Here is an 18,450-nt window from a genome sequence, read left to right as displayed (position 1 = left end):
CTCTTTGGATAAAACACTTTAGTATATGCAAATTTGTGTTTCTATGCAAACATTTATTTTCAGTCTCTTGCCATGACACTTAAGTGTCTCCTTGTGTCTTACCCAGCAGATTACTCTCCGAATTGAGGCAGTGAGGGGGAATATAGGCAGAGAGAGAAGGGGGACTTTGTCCTATGTGTGCATGGGAACCACAAACCCTTCTCTAAGGACTTACACACACCCACACAAATCTTCGGCTGGCACCAGCCCTTTTTCCTCCCTTTCCAAATATACTCTCAGACGTGTGCATTGCCCATTTCACATTGGGCGTGGACTGTCTACAATACACATAATCAACTCACAGAATAAGATGTTCATTCTGTGTCCTTCACTGTCATGCGAATATGAACTCTTATTTTCACATTATTATCAAAAATTATAGAAAGGAGGAAGGCTTATTCTCTCTAGAGACACAACAGAAAGCTTCCTGCTTACTGTTAAAATAACTCAATCTGCTTCTGTATCAATTAGCTATTTCTGGCAAGTAGGCCATGCAGCCACAGCACACAGTACAGCCTTAGGGAGATGATGAGCCTTTGTTTTTATCCTGGAAAATAGATCTAGAATATCTAGAATCTACACACACTGCTCCTGAACAAACTCTCAGCGCACATTTCTTGTACTCATGAGAAAAGAGACTCAGAAGCATGGTACACTAACTAACTACTATCTATGTTTGCAGAGCTACTTTTTTCAGCTGCAAAAAAATATAATTACGAGTATCTATTTACAGAGCTAGGCTACTACTTTAGCTGCTACATTTTTTAAACCAAGAATATGAATTATCAGGATAATTGAGTAGAGGAGCATACACTGTATTTCCCGTCCTTGTGAAGCTATGAGACCAGAGAACAGAGAAAAGAGCTGACTAGATACTATTTACAGTACTTTACTACATTATCTTTTATGAAGAAGATTAATGATGAGGATAGGTAATTGAGTCAGATTATACGTCCCAAATGGCACCCTATTCCCCATATAGTGCACTACGTTTGACCAGAGCCCTATGGGGAATATGGAATAGGTTGCCATTTGGGACACAGATAGAGTAGAGGAGCAGCTGTTGTGTGGTTTTAATGATGTGTTTTCCACACAGCCAGGCAGGGCCAGGGTAACAGGGAACAGGTAAGTTCAGAACAGATAGTTTCCAGCAGCACACCCACTCCTTTAATCCTGTCTGTGGACGGCTCTGACCTGCCACAGCCCACGCAGCATGCACACACATACACACACATGCACACACACGTACACACACACACACACACACACACACACACACACACACACACACACACTCTCTCTCTCTCTGAATACACCCGGCATTGCTGCCATGCATCCTGTTACAGGGCTACATTTTCCATGAAATATGTCCACTTTAAAGATGAGATAACATATATATTTTCCATTGAATATGTCCACTTTTAGAGATGAGATAACATATATATTTTCCATTGAATATGTCCACATTCAGAGATGAGATAACATATATATTTTCCATTTGCCTCTAATAGTTTTATCGGTACTGTATTTCAGATTTCTATAAGTGTTCTTTTTAAAAGTGTTCTGTACATTTTCACTGTTGTACCAATTACAAACACGTTTCACCGACACCCATGCACGTGTGAGCTTGTCAGCCCCTCACCCTACCCTGTAATAACACCCCCCCACACACCAAAGGAAGCTTCCTGGTCTCAAAATGGTTAAGATGAAGGACATGAATAACACAGAAATTGTTATGCATAAATTAGAATATGATACATTCAATATTGACAGACATGAACAATTATGCAGGCGTTATAAGACATTATGCATTTCACACTATTACACTATAAAAATGAATAGTTTACTTTCATACTTGTGTTAGTGAGTGAGTGAAAAATAACATTTGTAGGTGAACCCTAAGCAGTATGTAATGTATAGCCCATTACTTTGTGTGTGTTTTTGTGTTCGACTCCATGAGCATCTTATGTCTTATGTGTGTGCGAGCTAAGTGTGGGCGGAAGTGTGTGTGTGGGCGGCAGAGTGTGCTGTGTGTGTGGGAGGAAGTATGTGTGTGGGTGTTTTTGTGTGGGTGGGGGTTGTCCGAAAAAAAATAGATAAGTACTGCAATCTTAGAAATGATGTGGTAGTATTAGTACAATAATCTTCAGGACATTTTTTAATCAATGTCACTATGTTGTTTGTGCAGCTATATGTTCATAAATGCAGCAGCTGAAAATTCACTGTGAGTTTTCCCAGTAAATAGTGGTCTGTCGATACAACACAGATGCGCCAAACTAGTACCTAATGACGAACACAGAGGCAGGCTAGGATTGATCGGCCCACACTCAGGGTCCGTTGTGGGCTTCTCAGAGTCATAATGAAAGGAGATTACATTTCTAAACCCAGGGGTTTTTACCCATGTGGGTGGGCCTACGATCACTCAGATTCCAGAGACCCCCTCACCACCCACCCCTAGCCATGCTAATGTGTGTCAAATGATCCTCCAATGTACTCACTCACTCACTTATCCCCATCACGACTGGGCTGGCTCATAGGGCAGCAACAAAGGCTCTCCACTTCTGGCGGTCTTCCGCCATCTTCCCCTTCTGTGCACCAGCTCTGATGGTGTTGGAGCTCAATCTGCTAACGCAGGGGGACATTTCTAACTATCACCTCACGTAGATGCCAAATCTAGACTTGTGCTCTTAAATGACAGTTTAATATGATCATTTATTTCAGAGACATTGTATTGTATCCTCAGTCTATCAAATATAACCCAGTTCCCTTTATAAAAACTAGTAGAACTGATGAAACAAACTATACAAACAAGAAAATTAGTAAAACTAATGTTGATATTCTCTTTGAAGCGAAAGCCAGACAATTTTGCATGATTATTGCCGTTAAGTTTTTGATCTCAACCCAACAGGCATGAAAAACAACTGCAGACGCTAGGGATTAGGGATCCCCCCACTCACACGCCCACCCGCAAAACAAGTCCCTGACTCAATCACAAAACCTCAGCAACTTAGTTTGCCTTATATGTACTTTACAGTACTTATCCAAAGGGATGGGTCCGTTTCTCTCTCTCTGCACTTGACAAGAAACTGACGTACTAATTATTTAAGTGCTGAAATGTTAAGTCAAAGATCAACTGCTTAGACCTCAATGAACCACTACTTAGGCCTAAATGGCTGTGGGTTGGGGAGTCATTCTACTCTTCCACACTGTCCTTGCTCCTTGGATCCTATGGCTTTGCAGCCCAACAAGGTATTGGTGGGAGTAAGCATGGCTCTGAGCTCCCCTGCTGTGCCTCCTGCAGGCTAAGGCTGGGGCTGGTGTGGGCTGTGGGCCGTACTGATCAGCCCACGGAGAGGCTGGCCCTGTAGGCGTCATGTATGGTTGTATTGATGACGGTAGAGACAAAGCCTCTCACTGTGTCATACAAGGCACTTTTTCTCACTCTGCAGGACATCCTGGGTCGTGCTCAGTAGGGCACACAGACACCGTAGCAAAACTGTTTGCAATGGGAAACAACAATCTGTGCTCTAATTTGACACATTCAGTTAGTAGGCCTAGGCTATCTCTTTCACTGCGTTTAAACAATGTTTTCCATCAACTTAACAAGATGACCCTGGTGACTGTATGTGCTCTTATGTATAGATGCATTGGACATCAGGCATTTTAATTTACTAGATGTTGTCAAAAGGTCCTAGGCCTACAATATACACAAAACACATAACAATAATAATAAAAATAATAATTTATTTAACTTGTATAGCGCTTTTCATTAAATAAAATAATCTTAAAAACAAGCAACACATTTAAATTGATGGTAGAGATGGATGTTGAATCGCTCTATTTGGCTTCGGATGAAAGGCTAGGAGTTGAGGCAGTGTAGCTTCAGCGGCGGGAGGGGGCATCAATGGTACAGCCAGAGAGAAACCAACACAGTCTGAATATTTCAATAATCAATTAACTGCCTCTCCACTATAGCATGTAGCACATGTTGTACTATCCTGGAGTGTTTTTAAAATATCACATAGGCCTACACAATATCACACCTATCATTCCAATGATCAGCATGATTATTACCATGTGTAGCTATTTCATCAGTGCAGCATTATCAGTGTACTGTGCAAATAAATAAAAGGATGCTGCTACAGTACTACAACAATCCCATGATGCCCTACTGAACATGGCAGCTGTCTGGTCCTGTCATGTCCTAGCATGTTGGAGTGTCCACACCACAGGGATAAATAGGACCAGTCCATGACTCAACACTTTCAGCAAAGCCATACATACCCATAAGGCATTGCAGCGGACTAATGTATGTGCGAGTCTGTGTGGTCAAGAGTAAACAAGTATTATACTTGTGATGCCTCAATAAGATCGTTGAGGAACAGGGGAATGTCATCATTTTTTATTAGACTTTGAAATGAACCGATTTATAGAGTACTTTGAAATGAACTGATTCATAGAGTACTTTGAAATGAACTGATTCATAGAGTACTTTGAAATGAACTGATTCATAGAGTACTTTGAAATGAACTGATTCATAGAGTACTTTCAAATGAACTGATTCATAGAGTGCAGCTGATGGAAAAACCTTAAGGTAAAATGTACAAATGATTAATTCCTTAGATGTAGACAACAGGCTTAACAATATTGGATAAGACAGCTGCCACGGTCAGTCTTGTCTCTTGAGACTTGTAGTATAATCACTTTATTTAGAGTAGGCCTACACTAATAATGAAGGACATTATTTGCTGTGTTCAAAACAAAGACGATTCGGGGGAAACAGTCCAATTAATTAATTTCGTTCATCTTTTTCCATCAACACCGATATTAGCTTATTCTCTGCCGAGACAAAGGAAGTTGCAGATGGCATTGTGGTGTAGTTTCTGAGGAGAACACTATTACTGTCCTCCCATACACTCCCATCAGCAGCAAAAGCAAACACACCCTGACCTCAACCTCCACACAACACACACGCTTAGGGTTAGTCCTTGAATACGGTACACTACTGCCACCAAGTGTCTACTCTTGGAATTTTAAAAACATGCAAGAATAGACAGCTATAATATAATTGAAACACCAGAAAAGCAGTGAAAGTTAATGATTTCTCTACAAATAAATTTTTATTGTATACACATATAATTTCATCCCAAGAGTCAAAATAATAACATGATTGTCAGAAGCTCGTGCAGGAAGACAGATGAAATAAATACATTACATTCTAGAAGGCAACAATCCCTTTTGACCCTTTCTAGATCAAATTCTATTTACACAATGTCAGATGACACACACACAGAAAGCTTATCATTTGGTACTTTTTACAGCACAGTCATCGATGTTGAGTAGTACTTACTGCCCCTTACCCTTTCGCTACTAAGTACCTGCTCCGTTTCTAAACTCAACAACTCAAGCCTTTAATCTACTGCCGGAAAGGGTTTGTACTAGACAGTTGATGTGAAGCCTCAAAGTTAACAGGTAAAAAGGCAGGGTGCTCCACAGAGTTCCCCTGGTCTGGTAGGGAAGAGGGCTGGGATTCTGGGTGCTCTGCGGGGTGGGCCTTGCTAGGTACGCTGCTGGGGGAACCGTTATGGTGGTGTGGGAACTCCTGTTGCTCTGTGCTGTGTTCAGTCTCCACTGCCTGGTATTCAGAAGAGTTCTGATCATTTTGCTCCTGGCAACAGACAAGATAATATAACATAATTGGCTAATCCATCATGACAAAATGTTTTGGATACACTAAAGATATAACCAAACCATGCACTAAACTAGGAGACCAAACACAGGCACATAGGACATTTGACCACATTCACCACTGTCGAATTCACCTCTACAGTGCACACAAAGAACAAACACGGCCTCACCTTTCTTTAGTTCACAGGAAGGCGTGGGAAAAATCATTCACATATTGTCACTGTTAATCATATGACATAAACATAAATCCCATTGAAATAAAATATTTTAAAGGTTATACATTTTTTAAACATGAATTGGCTTGAAATTCATAAACTTTCGATTCGCACATCTGAGGACAAGAGTTCTCATTGAGATTTTACACATCTTTATAAGAGGACTATCATTCATCATCCTACCTGCAGTGGCTGTGTCTCAGAGGGTAGACTATTCTTGGTCATGCAGTACATCTCTCTGATCTGGCAGACAGCGAAGGCTATGGTGACCCAGGGGGATCCACTCAGCACCCAGGCCGGTCTGTTAACATCCTCCTGCTCCTCCTGGTGCTTGGTCTTCTTAGCCGGGGGTCTAGGGTCCGGGCGGGACACCGTCACACCCACCTGGTAGTAGTAGTATTAATTAGTAGTATTAATAGTACACTTCATTGTCCCACAATGGGAAACTGGTTTGCTGAAAGAAGCAGCATATGAGCACAACAATTTTGTTTTGACCTGGCTCTGGTTCTGCATCAAGTCTATGGTAGCGATGGGAACCGGACTGGAAGGAACCGGAATGTTCTCTGCTAGCATCCTGTCCTCTAGTGAGGGGAATACAATTTAGGTTATTATTGTATGGTACACTGTTAAGTATAATGGTGCTTTGCAGTTCTATAAAGACAATTTTTTGTGCAACATATGGAGCAATCCATTAAACCCTTTTTGGTTCTATACAGAACAAATTCCTAAAACAGTGCACTGATGCAGGGTTTATTAAATAAATATGGACTGAGGTGCTCTCCCCTCCCTCACCCTTTTCCTCGTTCTGTCCGGTCAGACATTGAATGAAGGAGAAGATGAGGAGTATAACCAGGGAAGCCATTCCAATCCCTCTGAAGGTCTCTGCAGCTCCTGGAAAAAGAAAGATGCACGTTACAGATACAGAACAAACCAAATAGTAGCACTTTATATTAAGGTGTCATTTAATGGGGTTATGAATGGTTTATACATAATTTTTAAACAGTTCATTATTAGTGGATACAGTATGTAGTTTATAAATATGTAATAAACAGTATAACTCATTGGTTCTCAAAATCATGTTAACATATAAAAACATGGCTATATGGCAGGAGTTGCTAAATTTCACTACTCAAATGGGACTGTCAAAAGGGGCTGTTGTTGTTGCATCCGTACCAAAGTAGTTGACGAAGACGCCCCCCACCATGGCCCCACAGCCCCGTCCCAGTCCCAAGTGTAGACCCTGGAGGATACCCTGGGCAGAGGTCCTCAGAGCTGGGGGCACCGCGGCACTCAGGTAGGAGATACAGGCAGCCCAAACCGACGCATGGGTCACACCTACATTACAAAGAGACAGACAGACAAAACAAATGTTAGAACATTTAAATACTGTGTGCTGCTCAGTTGGTAGAGCATGGCGCTTGCAAAGCCAGGGTTGTAGATTCGATTTCCACGGGGGACCAGTACAAAAAAGTCAAAAAATGTCTACACTCACGACTGTAAGTCACTCTGGATAAGAGTGTCTGCTAAATGACTAAAATGTAAATGATGCCAGAGGACAAACATTGATGGAGGTGTTAAACATTACACAGTTTATAAGGATAAATACTATTCTTCAAAGTAGGGCATTGTGGTGTAGTTTCTAGCGGTTAAGGGAATTGGGCAAGTAACCGAAAGGTTGCTGGTTTGTAGCCCAGAGTCGACTAGGTGAAAGATCTGTGCCCTTGAGCAAGGCACTCAACCCTAATTGATCCTGTAAGTTGCTCTGGATAATGTCTCTGGAGAGTGTCTGCAAAATGACAAAAAATGTTAAATGTTATACATTATTTTCGATACTAATGTCATACAGAAGAAAAAGCAGTCTGTCTTGTAATATTAGCACAAATTTGAAAAACAATCTAACAGGAAACCTTGCCTCTTTTATTTGAGTCCTATGGATAAGGAGGTGTTGACACTTAGACTTCCATTCATCATCATTCAGGCAGTCAGACTTCTCATTCCGTGACCACAGACTCAAACGTCAGATAGATATACAAATCCTTATGCTGAAGTCATGTGATGGTCATCTTACTTTGCTTTGTGGGCTGCAAAACCCTCCTAAGACACAGAGCTCAGCAAGAATATATAGCACCAAAGCTAACAGTGCTTATCATTTATGACCAGTAATAACAAGCTTATTCTTACTTATTTATTGAGGGTATTATCAGTTATTACTAGAAAAATTGTCATGAAGCGTTTTTAGTAAACAAAATAAAGATAATCATTATATACACTACATGACCAAAAGTATGTGGACACCTGCTCGTCGAACATCTCATTCCAAGATCATGGGCATTAATATGGAGTTGGTCCCCCCTTTGCTGCCATAACAGCCTCCACTCTTCTGTAATGGCTTTCCACTAGATGTTGGAACATTGCTGTGGGGACTTGCTTCCATTCAGCCACAAGAGCATTACTGAGGTCGGGCACTGATGTTGGACGAGTAGACCTGGCTCGCAGTCGGCGTTCCAATTCATACCAAAGGTGTTCGATGGGGTTGAGGTCAGGGCTCTGTGCAGGCCAGTCTAATTCTTCCACACCGATCTTGACAAACCATTTCTGTATGGACCTCGCTTTGTGCACGGGGGCATTGTCATGCTGAAACAGGAAAGGGCCTTACCCAAACTGTTGCCACAAAGTTGGAATCACAGAATCGTCTAGAATGTCACTGTATGTTGTAGCGTTAAGATTTCCCTTCACTGGAACTAAGGGGCCTAGCCCGAACCATGAAAAACAGCCCAAGACCATTATTCCTCCTCCACCAAACTCTACAGTTGGCACTATGCATTGTTTTTGGTTAAAAAAAGACTGTAAAATCACCAGGAATTCAACTAAAAATGTGTTTAATAAAAATGTGTTTAATTTAGGAAGTCTGTTCCCAAGTGTTCCCACAAAAAAAGAAAAAAATACATGTGATCGTGTCTCAATGTAATCAGTATTTGACAAGACCCATCCAACCTGCTCTTAAATAATATCTCATCTGTAACCACAGAAAGACAAACAGGGATAACAAGTCATATGACATTACCAGGATATCCTTATTCAATTTCCTTCTGGTGATACTGTCTTTTAATATGATTGTTTTTGATGTGATACTTTAATGGCCTTTTCACTTTAAATCAATATTAACATTCCTATAAAATGATATCTTATCCCATTCTTGTTTAGTTGGCATGGGAAAAGGTGTTTTATAAGGTAGCGATTGCTTGAAATAACAGAGATTCCTGTCCTAAGATGTACTTTACTGAGGCTCAATATCACAACCCTTAACTACAGACTCAAACTTGAACCTTCCTCAGTCAGATGTCAACAGGAAGTAATGTCACTGTCTGACCTGCTCTTTCTTACCTTGTAAGACCTCCATAGGCAGAACTATCCATGCATTCTCCAAGTAAGAAATGTACAGGTAGCGTGCTGTGTTACATGCCAAGCCAATGTACAAGACCCTAAGTTAGGAAAACAGGGAGGAAAGAAAGAAATTAGTGATGAGATTTTCAGAGGTTAGGTACTCTGAGCAAAGGTTATTAAGAAGAGGCAAACTGATAAAATAGGGTGATGTATAGAATGTATAGGCTTTTCAGGCTTAGAGCGTCTTTTGTTGCGTTAATTAGGATTCCATCGCAGAACACTCATCCAAGGTCTAAAGAGATGCCCTACTAGGCATAGTTAGTATGACTCTTTGCGTACAGTGCCCATTGAACTGGTGAGGCAAAAAGCACTGGCACAAATTCTTCCTGAGACCTTTGCACTAATAGGTAAATGTATTACTTGCGGGGTTATAACCACCCAAGATGTTAGAGAAGAATGTTTGAAAATTGTGCGTCAAAATGACATAGGTCACACAGAGCTGCCAGAGGGATGGGCGTCTCTCCTTAAACATAACACCACACTCTCAAATGTCCCTGCTCTGTGCTAGGTCTGTCTGTTTGTCTGACTATAGTATACGCTCAAGGTCTGTGTGACGTTCAAGAGGCACTCTAAATGAACACGATTGTTTACATGCGGCAGGTCTAGTTGTGGTGAAACGGGATAGCAAATGTGGAAATCCTCAGTTTCAGAAAATACTGTGTGCTTCGGTTGTTGTTGTTGCTGCTGTTTTTGGTAAAATATTGTTTTAGAAGATTGATGGATAATGCAATATCCCTTCCACCACCACCCTCCCAAAAACAAGAACACCACCAAGAACCCCATCCTTACCTGATGTGTCCCACCAGTTCGATAAACTTATGACTGGTGAAGTAAGCAGCCAGCTCCGACACATGACTCAGAACCGAACACACACCAAACAGCGTGGTGGTCCCCTTCAGGTCCTCTAGATGCCAATACAGGAAGGTGAACACAAAGCCGTAACCGAAGCCCATGAACCAGGCCACGAACAGCACCGTGCTGTACTGGACACTACACAGCAGCCTGAGGAGGTCACTGTAGTAGAAAGGCTGTTCGGTGGTGGTGGACTCTGGGGTGATGGGGGTCTGGTCTGAGGTGGAGCTCTCGCTCCCCTCTGGAGATGCCACGTTCCCGTCTACCTGTGTGAAAAAGGTGTAAAATAAATAAAAAATGATCATAAAAAAATATATTAAAGCAGTATTTACTAAAGAAATTAGAAATACTATTTCCAGTTAGTGTGAGTTTTAATTTTCCAGTTGATTTACCTGCGGTATCTCTACCTCTTGGGGCCTCTGAGGCACATCCTGTCTGTAGTCCCCACTGTCAAATCAAATCCAACTTCATTTAAAGATCATTTAAAATCACCACACACTTTACATTAAAATAATTAAATGAAAGATAATAAAAACAAACAGCAATTCTATAAAATAGATGAATAAAAGAAAAAAACTAAAAGGAAGTGTAAATTAACAAAATCATTGATTTAAGATAAAGCTAAAATGGGGTTTCAAACATAATTTAAATTGTGTCTGCCCCTATTACCGGTCAAAGTAGAATTGTGTTGCTACCACCAGAGCCAGACCCATCATCACTCCAAACACTATGAAGGCCACCTGGGGAAGGAATGAATGAAAGAGAGAATGAGTGAATGTATGAATGAGTGAGTGAATAAATGAACAAATTAATGAACTATATTTCTATTTACGTATCAACTAAGTCGCCCTTAGCGAGCCATTGCTTATTATTTGTCACATTTTCAATGTCATACATTACCTGATAGTTCTTATACTCGGGCAGGATGCAGCCGACTACGCCATCGATGAGCAGCGTCAGGTGGGTGTGGTCTATCCAGATACCCACTAGCAGCATGGTCACGCCCCAGCCAAGGGACCCCCACATTCTCTGCAGGCCATAGCGGTCCCGGTGCTTCCCCAGGTACTGTAACGTCACCGTGTCCACAATGGTGACCGCCGGCGCGCTGAAGAACTCCCCCACGATGATGACCAAGAGGATCAGGAGAAAGATGCTCTCGACCTGATCCTCGTTGTACTCAATGATGTACTCTTTGGGTTGGGTGGGGGCAGGGGTGGTGGTAGTGGTTGCCATAGTTGTTGTTGTAGTATTTGGTGTAGCTTGAGTGGTATTGCCCTGCTCGTGAGGCACCAATGTGGAATTGGTGGTGGGGGCATGGGTAGGGACATGGGTGGGGTTTTTAGTGGTCAGTGGCATAGTTGTGGTATTCGGTAAAAGCTGAGTGGTATTGGCTTGCTCATTAGGCACCACACTGGGTTGGGCACGGGTGGGGGTGCGAGTGGTTGTTGTTTTATTCTGCTTGTAAGGCACCACTGTGGATTGGGTGCTATTGCTGTCAGCACCTCTCCTATACCTGCGGCGTACGCTATAGCCAGAATCAAGGCCATTCAAAACAAAAGGGAAGCTAGGAAAGTAACCTCGAAATAAATCCCGACGACTTCTCCTCGTGAGATTGGTGGAAACGTCCGGTAGCGAGCCGTTAATTGGTGTCATAGTCGTCAAGGGCAGTATTGGTGGGGCCACAGTGGTGACGCCCACCTTCTCCTTACAGATCATGGCAGCTGGTTTGACAAAGCCGATGCCACAGTTGAACACCAACCAACACAGCACAGAGAAAAGCAACAATGGCTTCCCTTTCTTAAAACGATCGGCCACCACTCCCCAGAATGGCGCACTGCAGAACTCTATAAAGTACCGGATCCCAACCAACAGTCCACTACGGCTTGGCGACATCCCTAGCTGCTTGTAGTAGACGGCTAGGAGTGGGTGCAGGGAACCGTAGGCTGCATAGAAGAAGAAGTAGAAAATCTTGGAGGTGAGGAGCTGGGAGTTGACTCTAAGGCACATCCTCTCACAGCAGCCTAGGTCTTTCAGTGGTGAGGCCATGGGTGTCTCTGGAGCAGACTGTGTGGCTGATGCTGCAGCAGACACTGAAGTGGAGCCTGGCTCTCGGTCGTTCTGAAGCTCCAGGGAAAGAGTGTTGAAGGGTTCGTCCTGGACGTACTTCCTCTTCTGATCTTCTTCATCATCCGACAGGATGAACACTTTGTCGTCTGCGGCCATCTCTGGAAGACAGGAAGTTAGATTCATGTTTCCTGTAACCTTAACAGTAGGCTTCAATGATAATCGAAAACATACAGTCTATGTGTAGCAATATTGATGTTACTCATATTGATGTTACACAGGAAACAGAAACCACTTGTTACTTACTGACTTCATGTATTTGATGTGCTGGTTAACAATATGCATAGTAAAGTTTGCTTAACTATATATCTTTGTCTGACGTGACTACAACACAAAGCATATTGAAACACTATGCTCTACAGTAAATATGTTTAGCATGGCTAGAATTGGCTACAATAAAGATTAGGCTGTCAACAAGTTGCACACGGTGTGTAACAAATATAGTAACATTGTTACAACCTAAGAACTCATGTTGCTCGTGAGTGGGGTGTGTCAAAATCAGAAGAACCGGTGAAACCCGTACAAAAATACATTTCACCGTCCAATGCGGAAGTATGAACGAAACGTATGTTTCACTGACAAATATTGAACAGTTCACATCAAATTGAAGACATAAAAGTACAACGTTTACTTTACGCAGTGGTAAACAGCGCACTTAAATCATAATATTGTAGATCATAAAAATCTAGATTGTAGATTTTTAGATAACATTTCAAAAATCGTCAAAAATGTGAATTAGCGCAGTTTCTCTTTAACTTGGAGAATATGAGCTTGGACGCCCATGTTCTTCTCATCAATCTTACCTGCAAAAGTCACCGGTCGGTGTTCCTATTCTTTCAACTATGACTACGCAGGTTCGGCGGTGGCAGTTGTGTCTCTCAGTCTGAAATCGAACGCTTTCTGCATTGCTTACAATACAGCTTATTCCGTTGTTATCCTATGCATGCATGATACAGATGATATACCATAAGTAATATCCTTAAAGACTCGTGCAAATATTCCGATCCACAACCACACCCTAGTTCAGGCCATTTCGCCTAGAAGGTAACTCCGAACTCGGTACGCCGAGAGGATGGGCTTCGTGTGACGTCTCTGCTATCTGTTAAAGTGAACCCAACCTCCCAAATAGTGTCCCGCTGCCCTTCAACATACACCAACTACCGTAAATGCATAAGAGCATGTTTATAACAAAGTGTAAAGGCAAGATGTGCAATTGTTATTCTTTCTAAAAATCTATAAAATCTATAACATTTATATTTCCTACATCATAAAGGAAATAGACAGAATACAATGCAGCTAGTGCACCTTTCAAATTCGTTTAATTGAACATGTTTCACACCTGTAGTATTGTTCATATTGTATGTCAAAGTATCTAATAGAACACTACAAACTCTGGTATTATTACAAATGCAAAAAGTGTGCATATTGAGTAATTGATAAATACATTTGTGTACAATAAATACATGGTGAAATTGTACAATAGCCTACTAAATATCCTTTAAAATATGTCAATAACTGTCTCTGAGAGATATTTTCTTAATGTTACTGTACAAGTGTATCAAAGGATTGTGTTGCCGAGAAGAAGTCAATCCCTAGTGATCTGAGTCAGACAAGTTGCCTTGCTCCGTCCAATGTTTTCCCCTCTTCTTCTTCTTCTTTCTCTTCCTCTCCGCCATGACGATGGCCACCAACACTGTTATCACCACGGTGATCGTGATAATCAGCACAATAACCATCTCGGCGATACACAGCTCCGTATCCACATCCATCAACCTGTAGTTCGCTAGTTCTGTCGGAGCATTACAGCTAAGATTATAGTAATCATCCAAGAACAGTCTTTGAACACTTCTAAGTTTATGGAACACTCTCTGTAGGTCACAATTGCAGCTCCAGGGGTTTCCTTCCAACAGGATATGGGTACTATAGGTGTGGATGCTTAGGAAGGTCTTGAAGTAGATGGTGCTCATCTGGTTGTGGGCCAGGTTGAGCAGGGCCAGGGAGGTCATGGGGGTGAAGACACCCTCTTGGGTCTTGTTGATCTGGTTCCCCTGCAGGTTGAGGACCTCCAGGGACTTCAGCATGGAGAACATCCCGTTGTTTAGGGAGATGAGATGGTTGGCCTCCAGGTGGAGCTGCCGCAAGGTGGACATGGAGCCGAAGGACCTCACCTGGACGGAATAGAATAGAACACAATAGAATATAATAAAATAAAACACAACAGAATAAAACAAAATAGAACACAATAGAAAATAATATAATTGTATAAGTCATGTATCACCTTATTAGATGTTCAATAAAAGTAAAAACAACCTCACCTGGATGTTATGGATGGCGTTGCCGGTAAGGTTGAGCCTCTGTAGGCCATCCAAGTGCATGAAGCTCCTGCTGTCCAGGGTGTGCAGGTGGTTGTGGCTCAGCTGCAGCTCCCTCAGAGCATTCAGGCCCAGGGAGAAGCTCTCGCTCAGGGACGAGATCCTGTTTAATCAATCAATAAATCAATCAATTAATCTCTCCATCCATCCATCAAATTGAATTGATAAAGCCCTTTTGACATGAACAGTTGTCACAAAGTGCTTTACAGTAACCCGGCCAAGACCTCGAAGAGAAAAACAGCAACAAGAGCACAGTGGCCAGGAAAAACTCTCCACTACCTGTTCCAACTCAGGTCCAACTTTTGAAGGAACTCTAGCTGGGTGAAGGCCCCATCAGCCACAGCGCTAATGTTGTTGTCGTTTATAAGCAGAACCCTCAGTTTGCGTTCCATTTGGAAGGAACTCTCCGGAATAAAGGTTAGGAGGTTCATAGATAGGTCCAGGTGTTCTGTGTAAGGAGGGATGTGGTTGGGCAGTTGGGTTAAGAGGGCGTTAGTGCAAGTGGTGAGTTTCAGTTCCTCGCGACAGTCGCAGCCTTTCTCGCACGGGGTGCTGTGAGACTTGGAGTAAATCTCCATCAACAGAAGGAGATGAAAGAGGTACTGCATTTTGGCCCCTTAGACCTGGAAAAAAGAGACAGAGAAAGTGTGGTAACACTTTACATAAAGTTGTTGTACCTGTGTAGTAAGGCTGTAAGTACACTAGCAACGACAGTCTATTTATGTAGTCATTTTTGAACTGGAGTAATGGAGTTCAGCAATTTAGCCCTTAACGTTCAGATGGTAGGCTACCCCTGACACAACGGTCTACAACAAAGCATCCATTTTGACCAAATATGGCAATTTCGCCATAATAAAATAAAGAGAAAACATGAATGCCTTACCTGTGTGAGGAGCAGCAGATCTGTCTTTATTCACCCCACTGTTGTTATATCAATAACCTGTCTGAGGCAGGTGGAAAACGTACAGAGAGGACCAGATGCCCCTCAGAAGGCAGACAGACGGGTGGCCCTATTGTTCAGGGCTGTTGCTGTTGACAGAGAGAGAGAGAGAGAGAGAGAGAGAGAGAGAGAGAGAGAGAGAGAGAGAGAGAGAGAGAGAGAGAGAGAGAGAGAGAGAGAGAGAGAGAGAGAGAGAGAGAGAGAGAGAGAGAGAGAGAGAGAGAGAGAGAGAGAGAGAGAGAGAGAGAGAGAGAGAGAGAGAAGGAGAGTGAGAAGGGGAGCTTGTCAATAATTCACATCTCCGATGAAGAGGGGGCTGGAGAGGAGAGGGGTTTTAAAGAGATTGCTTGTAAACTGGGGCAACATCTGAGAATAAGGCGACACTTCCTTCTTCGAAGCATGAGTGTGTGGGTTATGTGATTTAAGGACAGCAGGTGTCTACAGAGGTGGAGGGGAGTGAGATGATATTCACTTTATGTAGCCTAGTTGATTAATCAGATATTAACCTGTTGAACTGCAGTGAGAAAGATTATAGTAATTCCAACCCAATCCCTAACCTAGTTTGATTATCTATCCTTCAATCAATCATCCATCTACATTAATCTGACATCTCAGTTTATCCACATAAGCCTTTTCCTGATCACCATGTGAAGGACAGAAATTGTTACTTCATGATGGATGCTTGTGGATAGCTAGCTTCTCCTCTACTTATCTGTTGTCCTGTGTACCTCAGTTGGCAAGTGCATGGCGCTAGCATCCACAAGGCTGTGGGTTCAATTCCTGGGTGTATCAAATACACACATAGCCTACTAAAAAGGTATGTATTCACTGAACTGTAAGTTGCTTTAGATCAGGGTTTCCCAAACTCGGTCCTAGGGCCCTCCCTGGGTGGATGTTTTGGTTTTTGCCCCTGTACTACACAGCTGATTCAAATAACCAGGACCCAGGACCGAGTTTGGGAAACCCTGCTTTAGATAATAGCGTCTGCTCAAGTGCTCAGTGGCATACATAATCTAATGACTGTAGATCAGGTGTCTGCTATGAAAGAGAATTTAGACAGAGTTGTGTAGGGGTTTGAGTTTCATTCTGGCCCCTAGTTTACTTTCCAGCAAGACCTGACCTGGATAATTCTGTCTGTGACTGGAAACAAAGTCCTGATATTTCAATATAACAGATCTTTAGTCTGCAGCGCCCCACAAATTGTACACTGAACAAAAATATAAACGCAACATGCAACAATTTCTGAGTTACAGTTCATATAAGGAAATCAGTCAATTGAAATAAAATCATTAGGACATAATCTATGGATTTCACATGACTGGGAATACAGATATGCATCTGTTGGTTACAAATACCTTTTAAAAAAAGGTAGGGGCGTGGATCAGAAAACAAGTCAGTTTCTGGTGTGACCAACGTTTGCCTCATGCAGCGCGACACCTCCTTCGCATGGAGTTGATCAGGCTTATGCATGCCTTACGTTGTCCGTAGTTTATGCATGCCTATACCATACGCCAACGCCACCATGAGGCACTCTGTTCACAAAGTTGACATCAGCAAACCGCTTGCCCACACTACGCCATACACGCTGTCTGCCATCTGCCCAATACAGTTGAAATCGGGATTCATCCGTCCATGAAGAGCACACTTCTCCAGTGTGCCAGTGGCCATCGAAGTAGAGCATTTGCCCATTGAAGTCGGTTACGACGCCGAACTACAGTCAGGTCAAGACCCTGGCGAGGACGACGAGCACGCAGATGAGCTTCCCTGAGACGGTTTCTGCAGAAATTATTCGGTTGTGCAAACACACAGTTTCATCAGCTGTCTGGGTGGCTGATCTCAGACCATCCTGCAGATTAAGAAGCCAGATATGGAGGTCCTGGGCTGGCGTGGTTACACGTGGTCTGCAGTTGTGAGGCCGGTTGGACATACTGCCAAATTCTCTAAAACAACATGGGAGGCGGCATATGGTAGAGAAATTAACATTAAATTCTCTGGCAACAGCTCTGATGGACAGCCCTGCAGTCAGCATGCCAATTTCACGCTCCCTCAAAACTTGAGACATCTGTGGCATTATGTTGTGTGACAAAATTACACATTTTAGAGTGGCCTTTTATTGTCCCCAGCACAAGGTGCACCTGTGTAATGATCATGCTGTTTAAACAGCTTCTTGATATGCCACACTTGTCAGGTGGATGGATTATCTTGGCTAAGGAGAAATGCTCACTAACTGGGATGTAAACAAATTTGAAATACATTTGAAATAAATAAGCTTTTTGTGTGTATGGAACATTTCTGGGATCTTTTATTTCAGCTCATGAAACATGGGACCAACACTTTACATGTTGCGTTTATATTTTTGTTCACTATACTTATAGAAGACTGACTGGACAGATTATAGATCATATTTAGTTACATGCCTAATGCAAAGTAAGTGTGTTCAATTGATATACAGTGGGGAGAACAAGTATTTGATACACTGCCGATTTTGCAGGTTTTCCTACTTACAAAGCATGTAGAGTTCTGTCATTTTTATCATAGGTACACTTCAACTGTGAGAGACGGAATCTAAAACAAAAATCCAGAAAATCACATTGTATGATTTTTAAGTAATTCATTTGCATTTTATTGCATGACATAAGTATTTGATCACCTACCAACCAGTAAGAATTCCGGCTCTCACAGACCTGTTAGTTTTTCTTTAAGAAGCTCTCCTGTTCTCCACTCATTACCTGTATTAACTGCACCTGTTTGAACTCGTTACATGTATAAAAGACAC

General features: G+C 42.3%; 2 protein-coding genes across 2 annotated transcripts; both read right to left on the bottom strand.

Annotated features, from left to right (window-relative positions):
* Positions 1 to 4,707: 4,707 nt before the first annotated feature.
* Positions 4,708 to 13,420, bottom strand: LOC311112403 (major facilitator superfamily domain-containing protein 6-A-like). Its single transcript, XM_084155512.1, has 11 exons — positions 13,166 to 13,420; positions 11,139 to 12,463; positions 10,908 to 10,978; positions 10,631 to 10,685; positions 10,176 to 10,504; positions 9,327 to 9,424; positions 7,116 to 7,277; positions 6,735 to 6,833; positions 6,438 to 6,523; positions 6,126 to 6,326; positions 4,708 to 5,707 (listed from the first exon to the last, which is right to left on the bottom strand). The coding sequence occupies exons 2-11, from the start codon at positions 12,459 to 12,461 to the stop codon at positions 5,456 to 5,458; spliced, it is 2,676 nt and encodes an 891-aa protein (XP_084011638.1). The 5' UTR covers positions 12,462 to 12,463; positions 13,166 to 13,420; the 3' UTR covers positions 4,708 to 5,455.
* Positions 13,421 to 13,954: 534 nt separating this feature from the next.
* LOC311112088 (uncharacterized protein) lies at positions 13,955 to 15,342 on the bottom strand (the record flags this gene model as incomplete). Its single annotated transcript, XM_084155067.1, has 3 exons — positions 13,955 to 14,530; positions 14,678 to 14,837; positions 15,014 to 15,342. 3 exons carry the CDS (start codon positions 15,340 to 15,342, stop codon positions 13,955 to 13,957), a joined length of 1,065 nt encoding a protein of 354 aa, XP_084011193.1.
* Positions 15,343 to 18,450: the final 3,108 nt, after the last annotated feature.

The sequence above is a fragment of the Coregonus lavaretus genome, assembly GCF_964263955.1.
Source record: "Coregonus lavaretus genome assembly, chromosome: 38".
Lineage (NCBI taxonomy): Eukaryota > Metazoa > Chordata > Actinopteri > Salmoniformes > Salmonidae > Coregonus > Coregonus lavaretus.
The sequence above is the reverse complement of the archived record's forward strand: the minus strand, read 5'-3'. Positions and strand labels throughout refer to the sequence as shown.